The 11,055-nt window shown below is 45.3% G+C and overlaps 1 protein-coding gene across 2 annotated transcripts in view; it reads left to right on the top strand.

Moving 5' to 3' along the window:
* The first annotated feature begins 961 nt into the window (after nt 1-961).
* Nucleotides 962-11,055, top strand: part of PRKAA2 (protein kinase AMP-activated catalytic subunit alpha 2) — a 48,788-nt gene continuing 38,694 nt past the window's right edge. The window contains exon 1 of one of the 2 annotated variants that reach the window (XM_075320426.1): nt 962-1,053. Coding sequence is in view for 1 of the 2 variants with exons in the window: in XM_075320425.1 (XP_075176540.1) it covers nt 1,774-1,867 (94 nt within the window). In the remaining variant the exon portion in view is untranslated. Of the gene's footprint in view, nt 1,054-1,724; nt 1,868-11,055 lie in introns of those variants that run through there. The other variant, XM_075320425.1, reaches the window with a different exon arrangement.

The following is an 11,055-nucleotide window of genomic DNA, read 5'->3' as shown; positions in this document are numbered from 1 at the left end:
GGGAAGTTGCCTATTCCACGATGGAGAAGGAGTGCCTGGCCATAGTGTGGGCCCTGCAGCGTCTGCAACCCTATCTATACGGGCGCCACTTCATCGTGGAGACGGACCACAATCCCCTCAGCTGGTTGCACACCGTCTCTGGGACGAATGGGCGATTGTTGCGATGGAGCCTTGCGCTCCAGCAATACAACTTCACCATTCGCCACAAAAGGGGCCGTGACCACGGTAACGCAGACGGGCTGTCCCGACAAGGAGAGGTCGCGGACGGGCGCACGGGGGAACACCGGAGTGTGCTGCCCCCTAGCGCCCTCAAAAGGGGGGAGGTGTGAGGTAAATCCGGAGAGATGACGATAAATCATGATATTCAAGTATGTCAGGAAGCCCTCTCCTGGTGTCACCCCCCCCCCCTTCCTTCACACAACTGGTTTAGCAACAAACTCCATGGCCATGTCCTGTGATATGGAAATGAGGTGGCTTTAGGGACAATGGACACAGGATGACTCCCTGCCGTCACCCTGTAGTAGGAGCTGCTATCTAATTAGCAAGGCTCTGGAAATAGCCAGACAGAACGACTCCAGTAAAAAATGGTTCATATCTCGCAAGCCATATTTCCGATAAATATGGCAACCATAAAAATGGTGTCTCCGCATGTGGACGATGCCGGCACCCCCTTTTTATGGGAGCAGGACATTGGGAAATGCCCCAGGCGTGATATCAGCCAATGGGGAACTGGCAGACAGGTCATGAGTCCCCTCGTTCTGTAGCTAAATTCATAACTGTCACAATGAGAGCATTGGCGTCCGCCTACGACGCTCCCAGGCAAAGTTATAGCCAAAATCCCCTTTGCTGGATAATTCTGATCCATGCAGGGGGAGTGGCAGTGCTTCCCTGTGAGGTCACTAAGGTAGGAGGGGACCTGGATCTGCCCAGGTTGATAACCCTACTTCGGCCATTTTCCAGCGTTCTTCTGCTCGGGGGCCTGGTTGGGACAGACCTGTGAGAGAGTTCCTGGAAACCTGGTCTACAGCGCCCCCCTGTGGCCAGACGCACAAGGTAACTGATTGAATTGCATACCTGTTGTAACCCATGCTTTATCTGTAACTGTACTCTGACATAACTGTATATTCTGTAGATTCCCTATTGTATATATTGTAGTTTCTAGTGTGCTTTAGGCGATTAAATTATATAATTAATCCTGGGCTGTTCTGTTATCTCGATCTTGAATCCCACGTCTGTGTGTTCGGCTAATAGTTACCGTGAAGCGGTTGGTGGCAGCGAGTTGTGCCAAGGATTATTGTGGGGAGGCCAGTGAGATTCGGGAAGATATTATATATTCCGCCCGCGGAGGTCGGGGGGAATATATACCCTACTCTCACCGGGGACCCTTCAATAATCGGCATAAGTAGTATAGCGGCCTCCTTGCTTATTGTCGGGCAATTCCATAATTGGCCTGACTATAAGAGGGGCGCTAGAGAGCGCGTCACGTGCTCTGTCTGTCGGTCGGGAGGTATAAAGGAGGGGTGACCCCACTTGTTACCCCCCGATTGTGACGTACTGGTAGCCAGCGCGGGGGATTTCTGAGTGACCCCCCGGTGGTTTGTGACATGCCCCCTCCTTTGTTGCCCTGCTGCCCCCTGCACCCTCTCTGCAGCTGTCCTGCCTGTCAGGTCAGACTCGGTGGCGCTTGTCAGATGCCAGTCGTGAGCTGTCAGGCAGGAGGCAGCCGGGCATTCCCTCTCCCAGCTGCATTGTGGGTACAAGCAGGATGCAAAGATGGCTGAGAAGCAGAAGCACGATGGCCGGGTGAAGATCGGACACTACGTCCTGGGGGACACGCTGGGGGTCGGGACCTTCGGAAAAGTGAAGAGCTGAGTGCATTTCCCTTCTTTTCTCGTCTCGTGTAATGTTGCTGTGCGGGGTGAGCGCCGTCAGGCTGGGCGCAGGGCAGGGAGACTTACGCTGATTGCGTGGCGCTAGGCTGAGCCCTGGAGGGCGCCGCGGCTGCGTAGTGAGCTCTGTGAATAGCAATTGATACATTGTAACTAGAAGGCTCTGGCTGCGCCGCCGCCGCTCATTCCCTGCGCCAGTCACTTCTTTCCTAAAACTGTGGCTGGAAAAGGGGGTGAAGGTCGTTCTGGGGGCGACTCCACGTATATACTCAGCAGGGCTTACAGTAATGCGGTGGGCAGGGTGGGCATCTCTGTGTATATATATATATACTGCTGACACAGGTGGGGGTGAGCCTGGGGTCATTTACATGACCACAAAGATTACATTGGCCTTCCTCTAGGATTCTTTGCTTGGGACTGCCTGGCATTGCCATGTGCTGTGCCACCTGCTGGCAGGAAAGCAAGGTTATGCTTAAAGGGGATTTCTCAGCATCAGAAATGGGTAAAATTGCAAAGTTGTTACCAAGACCAATAACATTGCAATCAAAGGGATTGTTAGTGTTGTTTACAGTTCATTGCCTAGGTTACCGGCCACCACTGCAGTCTATCAGCGGTGGCTGGTCTCCTAGGCAAGAAGGAGCGCAGCGCTTACAAGCTCTTTCAATTAGCGTGCTCTAATGATACACAGGTAAATCTGCCTTTCTGCATTGTCTAAAGTGGGACCAGACCCCTCAAAATGGCTGAGGACTGGTCTGCTGCTCCTGAATAATCTTGAGATAACCCCTTTAATTGGCAGTTTTGTAATTGGTATACAATTAACCCTTTGTGACTCAGACTCGAGGCAGGTGTTACATACATGCCTTTTATTTTAATTATGGATTGCACATAATGTGGCAACTGCCTGGCTTTATCTTGGAGATGGGCAAGTAATAGCATCCCCAGCACTGGCAGCTGCAGACCCTTCATCCACCCCAGGTCATCATCCACCGAAGGTCATCATCTACCCCAGGTCATCATCCACCGAAGGTCATCATCCACCCCAGGTCATCATCCACCCCAGGTCATCATCCACCGAAGGTCATCATCCACCCAGGTCATCATCCACCCCAGGTCATCATCCACCCCAGGTCATCATCCACCGAAGGTCATCATCCACCCCAGGTCATCATTCACTGAAGGTCATCATCCACCCCAGGTCATCATCCACCCCAGGTCATCATCCACCCCAGGTCATCATCCACCGAAGGTCATCATCCACCCCAGCTCTTCATCCACTCTATGTCATCATCCACCCCAGGTGATCATCCATCACAGGTCATCATCCACCCCAGGTCATCATCCACCCCAGGTGATCGTCCACCGAAGGTCATCATCCACCCCACCTCTTCATCCACTCTATGTATGTCATCATCCACCCCAGGTGATCATCCATCACAGGTCATCATCCACCCCAGGTCATCATCCACCGAAGGTCATCATCCACCGAAGGTCATCATCCACCCCAGGTCATCATCCACCCCAGGTGATCATCCATCCCAGGTCATCATCCACCCCAGGTCATCATCCACCCCAGGTGATCATCCACCCCAGGTGATCATCCACCCCAGGTCTTCATCCACCCCAGGTAATCATCCAACCCAGGTCATCATCCAACCCAGGTCATCATCCACCCCAGGTCTTCATCCACCCCAGGTCTTCATCCACTCTATGTTATCATCCACCCCAGGTGATCATCCACCACAGGTCATCATCCACCCCAGGTCATCATCCACCCCAGGTCATCATCCACCGAAGGTCATCATCCACCCCAGCTCTTCATCCACTCTATGTCATCATCCACCCCAGGTGATCATCCACCCCAGGTCATCATCCACCCCAGGTCATCATCCACCCCAGGTGATTATCCACCCCAGGTCATCATCCACCCCAGGTCATCATCCACCCCAGGTGATCATCCACCACAGGTCATCATCCACCCCAGGTCATCATCCACCCCAGGTCATCATCCACCGAAGGTCATCATCCACCCCAGCTCTTCATCCACTCTATGTCATCATCCACCCCAGGTCATCATCCATCCCAGGTGATCATCCACCCCAGGTGATCATCCACCCTAGGTGATTATCCACCCCAGGTCATCATCCACCCCAGGTCATCATCCACCCCAGGTCATCATCCACCACAGGTCATCATCCACCACAGGTCTTCATCCACCACAGGTGATCATTCACCCCAGGTCATCATCCAACCCAGGTAATCATCCACCCCAGGTAATCATCCACCCCAGGTCATCATCTACCCCAAGTGATCATCCACCCCAGGTCATCATCCACCCCAGGTGATCATCCACCCCAGGTCATAATCCACCCCAGGTGATCATTCACCCCAGGTCATCATCCACCCCAGGTGATCATTCATCCCAGGTCATCATCCACCCCAGGTCATCATCCACCCCAGGTCATCATCCATCCCAGGTCATCATCCACCCCAGGTCATACACTACTGCCACCTATTTCAATACTTTTTAAGGCATTTGCAGTTCTTTATGGGGTTAATTAGAACTGAATAGGTCCTAGCAGGTAAAGTGTGAAGGGCGGGTGTTTGTGTACATGTGGTTGGGGCACACTTGGAGTGGTTACATAAATATCCTGGGGCTCTTCCTTTAAGAGCGGATGATTGACAGGCGATACCTACATCTGTGCTGTGACCCATGGGGCAGTGGAGGGTTTTGCTCAATTACATGTTGTTGCAATACACTAATCTTTAGAGTCTTTTTAGGGGGTTAAATAAATATCCAGAGCTCCGCTGACTCTTCCTACAGGAATAGCCGGCTATGATTGACAGGAATTACCCACATCTGTGCAGAGCCCTGAAGGGACAGCGCCGAAAGAGAATGTAACATTGGTAAAACTTTGCAGAACTCACCTTTAAAGAGGACCTGTCACTTCCTAATATGTTGTTGTTTTTTTACTTTTGTGTAATGTTGTTGTTCTCTTAGTCCTCAGAAGACGACCATGGAGAAGGGTTGAGGATTACGGCACTTGGCTAAATAGACTAGATTTGCATATAAGCATTACAGGGCCATATCTCATTAATGGAGAGGAGCAAGAACAAAAGACAAATAATTTAGGAGAGAAGCGGCATTTACACCACGTAATAAAAATATTGCATATTTCTTCAATTATTGACAGGTCCAACATTTTAAAATATTTCAAGGCAGCTGCAAATGTTAAAAAACAAAACTGTCCCTCACGTCTTCCACCTGTAGACCCAGTGTTGTGGCTTTGGTAGTGCCCCTGGATTTTATGTGCAAGCAGCTGCCACGTGACCAATGCTGTCAATCAGTGTCTTTAGAGGTTATGCGCTACCATCAATGATGCCAGTGATATGACATGTGACCACTGAGACCACTTATTGACTATAGTGGTCACCTGACAGAGGCTTGTAAACACTGGATCTGCAGGAAAAAAAAAGAGTGATCAGTATAGGGTAAAAAATCTTATATACAATACAGACCAAAAGTTTGGACACACCTTCTCATTCAAAGAGTTTTCTTTATTTTTCTGACTGAAAATTGTAGATTTGCATTGAAGGCATCAAAACTATGAATTAACACATGTAGAATGAAATACTTAAAAAGGTGTGAAACAACTGAAAATATGTCTTATATTCTAGGTTCTTCAAAGTAGCCGCCTTTTGCTTTGATCACTGCTTTGCACACTCTTTTATTCTCTTGATGAGCTTCAAGAGGTAGTCACCGGAAATGGTTTTCACTTCACAGGTGCGCCCTGTCAGGTTTAATAAGTAGGATTTCTTGCCTTACAGTCATATGAAAAAGTTTGGGCACCCCTATTAATGTTAACCTTTTTTCTTTATAACAATTTGGGTTTTTGCAGCAGCTATTTCAGTTTCATATATCTAACAACTGATGGACTGAGTAATATTTCTGGATTGAAATGAGGTTTATTGTTCTAACAGAAAATGTGCAGTCTGCATTTAAACAAAATTTCACCAGTGCAAAAGTATGTGCACCCTTATCAATTTCTTGATTTGAACACTCCTAACTACTTTTTACTGACTTACTAAAGCACTAAATTGGTTTTGTAACCTCATTGAGCGTTGAACTTCATAGGCAGGTGTATCCAATCATGAGAAAAGGTATTTAAGGTGGCCACTTGCAAGTTGTTCTCCTATTTGAATCTCCTATGAAGAGTGGCATCATGGGCTCCTCAAAACAACTCTCAAATGATATGAAAACAAAGATTATTCAACATAGTTGTTCAGGGGAAGGTACAAAAAGTTGTCTCAGAGATTTAAACTGTCAGTTTCCACTGTGAGGAACATAGTAAGGAAATGGAAGAACACAGGTACAGTTCTTGTTAAGCCCAGAGGTGGCAGGCCAAGAAAAATATCAGAAAGGCAGAGAAGAAGAATGGTGAGAACAGTCAAGGACAATCCACAGACCACCTCCAAAGACCTGCAGCATCATCTTGCTGCAGATGGTGTCAATGTGCATCGGTCAACAATACAGCGCACTTTGCACAAGGATAAGCTGCATGGGAAAGTGACGCGAAAGAAGCCGTTTCTGCAAGCACGCCACAAACAGAGTCGCCTGAGGCATGCAAAAGCACATTTGGACAAGCCAGTTACATTTTGGAAGAAGGTCCTGTGGACTGATGAAACAAAGATTGAGTTGTTTGGTCATACAAAAAGGCGTTATGCATGGAGGCAAAAAAACACGGCATTCCAAGAAAAGCACTTGCTACCCACAGTAAAATTTGGTGGAGGTTCCATCATGCTTTGGGGCTGTGTGGCCAATGCCGGCACCGGGAATCTTGTTAAAGTTGAGGGTCGCATGGATTCAACTCAGTATCAGCAGATTCTTGACAATAATGTGTAAGAATCAGTGAGGAAGTTGAAGTTACGCAGGGGATGGATATTTCAGCAAGACAATGATCCAAAACACCGCTCCAAATCTACTCAGGCATTCATGCAGAGGAACAATTACAATGTTCTGGAATGGCCATCCCAGTCCCCAGACCTGAATATCATTGAAAATCTGTGGGATGATGGGAAGCGGCTGTCCATGCTCGGCGACCGTCAAACTTAACTGAACTGGAATTGTTTTGTAAACAGAAATGGTCAAATATACCTTCATCCAGGATCCAGGAACTCATTAAAAGCTACAGGAAGCGACTAGAGGCTGTTATTTTTGCAAAAGGAGAATCTACAAAATATTAATGTCACTTTTATGTTGAGGTGCCCATTCTTTTGCACCAGTAAAATTTTGTTTAAATGCGGATTGCACATTTTCTGTTAGTACAATAAACCTCATTTCAATCCAGAAATATTACTGAGTCCATCAGTTATTAGATATATGAACATGAAATAGCTGCTGCAAAAACCCAAATTGTTATAAAGAAAAAAGGTTAATATTAAGAGGGGTGCCCAAACTTTTTCATATGACTGTTTAAATAGGGCTGGGACCATCAGTTGTGTTGTGCAGAAGTCTGGTGGATTCACAGCTGATAGTCCTACTGAATAGACTGTTAGCTGCTTTTTTCTTGCCATAATACAAATTCTAAGTAAAGAAAAGCGAGTGGCCATCATTACTTTAAAAAATGAAGGTCAGTCAGTCCGAAAAATTGGGAAAACTTTGAAAGTGTCCCCAAGTGCAGTGGCAAAAACCATCAAACGCTACAAGGAAACTGGCTCACATGAGGACCGTCCCAGGAAAGGAAGACCAAGAGTCACCTCTGCTGCGGAGGATAAGTTTATCCGAGTCACCAGCCTCACAAATTGCAGGTTAACAGCAGCTCAGATTAAAGACCAGGTCAATGCCACACAGAGTTCTAGCAGCAGACACATCTCTAGAACAACTGTAAAGAGGAGACTTTGTGCAGCAGCCTTCATGGTAAATAGCTGCTAGGAAACCACTGCTAAGGACAGGCAACAAGCAGAAGAGACTTGTTTGGGCTGAAGAACACAAGGAATGGACATTAGACCAGTGGAAATCTGTGCTTTGGTTTGATGAGTCCAAATTTGAGATCTTTGGATACAACCACCGTGTCTTTGTGCCGCTCAGAAAAGGTGAACGGATGGACTCTACATGCCTGGTTCCCACCGTGAAGCATGGAGGAGGAGGTGTGATGGTGTGGGGGTGGTTTGCTGGTGACACTATTGGGGATTTATTCAAAATTGAAGGCATACTGAACCAGAATGGATAACCCCAGCATCTTGCAGCGGCGTGCTATTCCATTCGGTTTGCGTTTAGTTGGACCATCAGGACAATGACCCCAAACACACCTCAAGGCTGTTTAAGGGCTATTTGACTAAGAAGGAGAGTGATGGGATGCTACACCAGATGACCTGGCCTCCACAGTCACCAGACCTGAACCCAATCGAGATGGTTTGGGGTGAGCTGGACCACAGAGTGAAGGGAAAAGGGCCAACAAGTGTTAAGCATCTCTGGGAACTCCTTCAAGACTGTTGGAAAACCATTTCCGGTGACTACCTCTTGAAGCTCATCAAGAGAATGATGCCAAGAGTGTGCAAAGCAGTAATCAAAGCAAAAGGTGGCTACTTTGAAGAATTTAGAATATAAGACATATTTTCAGTTGTTTCACACTGTTTTGTTAAGTATTTCATTCCACATGTTTTAATTCATAGTTTTGATGCCTTCAATGTGAATCTACAATTTTCAGAGTCATGGAAATAAAGAAAACTTTTTGAATGAGAAGGTGTGTCCAAACGTTTGGTCTGTACTGTATGTACACAGTGACTGCACCAGCAGAATAGTGAGTGCAGCTCTGGAGTATAATACAGGATGTAACTCAGGATCAGTACAGGATAAGTAATATAATGTATGTACACAGTGACTGCACCAGCAGAATAGTGAGTGCAGCTGTGGAGTATAATACAGGAGGTAACTCAGGATCAGTACAGGATAAGTAATATAATGTATGTACACAGTGACTGCACCAGCAGAATAGTGAGTGCAGCTGTGGAGTATAATACAGGAGGTAACTCAGGATCAGTACAGGATAAGTAATATAATGTATGTACACAGTGACTGCACCAGCAGAATAGTGACTGCAGCTCTGGAGTATAATACAGGATGTAACCCAGGATCAGTAATGTAATGTATGTACACAGTGACTGCACCAGCAGAATAGTGAGTGCAGCTCTGGAGTATAATACAGGAGGTAACTCAGGATCAGTACAGGATAAGTAATGTAATGTATGTACACAGTGACTGCACCAGCAGAATAGTGAGTGCAGCTCTGGAGTATAATACAGGAGGTAACTCAGGATCAGTACAGGATAAGTAATGTAATGTATGTACACAGTGACTGCACCAGCAGAATAGTGAGTGCAGCTCTGGAGTATAATACAGGATGTAACTCAGGATAAGAATGATAAATAATCTCGGCTATGTACATTACCGCATTTTTATATACAGCCAATTACTTTCAGTATGGCCAATCAGTAATGATCAGCTATTCGGTGATGCCAGCTATTTTGCCTTTATGGCAGGTGACCAGTGTGGCGCTGTTAAATGACTTTTGTTGCTTTTGGCTTTTTTATCAGGAAATTCTCACTGGTCCTTTATTTTGCTCCTGTTCAGTCAAACATTTTCCACCATTAGTGACGTTTACTGAAATCCACCTGCGTTTTACAGTCTCCGCAATTATAATTCATTCCTTCAAGATTCTGCTAATGATGTTTAAAAGTTTTCAGAACTTGGCTCTCGCGGCGGAGCGACACCTTCGTACTTGTGTTATTTAATGTTTACAAAACACAAGTGGCAAAATATTTATCAAATAAAACTCAAAACGTCGAGACGTTCATGTTCAATGTTTAGATGCAGAGAAATAAAAGGGGAATTAAGCTTTTAGCCACTTTATAGAAAATATGAAGGAAAATGTATAAATAGCCATTCCATAATATATTCCTATCTTCACAATACATTTTTCAATGTAATAGATAAAAAAAGTAGAAACCCCAGAATAAGCAGGCACGGGGGGATCATGGCTTTTTTAAAGGAAAGAAATAGAGAGTAATACTGTTATAATAATGCCCCATGCAGCCTAAATACTACCGCATACAGTGCCAAATGATGATGCTGTGTAAATATATTACTGTCATACAGTGTATACACTATCACCATACGCATAGGAACCATGGCAGTGCCTTGATTATATGAGGGTCAGGGAGTGGGGTCCTAGTATAATTCATAAATTTTCCTTAATCTGAATATACTAGAAATCAGAAAACAGACATAGACAAGGTAAGAGACAGACACAAAGAGACAGACACAGACAAAGAGACAGACTGACAGGGAAAAAGACAGATAGGGAAAGAGAGGGAAAGAGAGAGACAGGTTAAGAGACAGACACAGACAGGTAAAGAGACAGACAAAAAGACAGACACAGGGAAAGAGACAGACAAAAAGACAGACACAGGGAAAGAGACAGACAGGGAAAGAGAGGGAAAGAGACAGACAGTGAAAGAGATGGAAAGAGACAGACAGGGAAAGAGATAGATAGACAGACAGGGAAATAGACAGAGACAGTCAGACACAGACAGGGAAAGAGACAGACAGACAAATAGATAGAGAGAGACAGAGAGATATATACAGAGGGGGAGACAGACAGAGAATGGGAGAGAAACAGAGAGACAGTTACTATCCCGGGCGTTAATACATTCTATTTATACATTCTATCCCGGGAATGTTAATACATTCTATTTATACATTCTATCCCGGGAATGTTAATACATTCTATTTATACATTCTATCCCGGGAATGTTAATACATTCTATTTATACATTCTATCCCGGGAATGTTAATACATTCTAGTTATACATTCTATCCCGGGAATGTTAATACATTCTATTTATACATTCTATCCCGGGAATGTTAATACATTCTATTTATACATTCTATCCCGGGAATGTTAATACATTCTATTTATACATTCTATCCCGGGAATGTTAATACATTCTATTTATACATTCTATCCCGGGAATGTTAATACATTCTATTTATACATTCTATCCCGGGAATGTTAATACATTCTAGTTATACATTCTATCCCGGGAATGTTAATACATTCTATTTATACATTCTATCCCGGGAATGTTAATACATTCTATTTATACATTC

Source organism: Anomaloglossus baeobatrachus, chromosome 8 (genome assembly GCF_048569485.1).
Source record: "Anomaloglossus baeobatrachus isolate aAnoBae1 chromosome 8, aAnoBae1.hap1, whole genome shotgun sequence".
Classification (NCBI taxonomy): domain Eukaryota; kingdom Metazoa; phylum Chordata; class Amphibia; order Anura; family Aromobatidae; genus Anomaloglossus; species Anomaloglossus baeobatrachus.
This window is presented reverse-complemented; position numbering and strand designations above follow the sequence as displayed.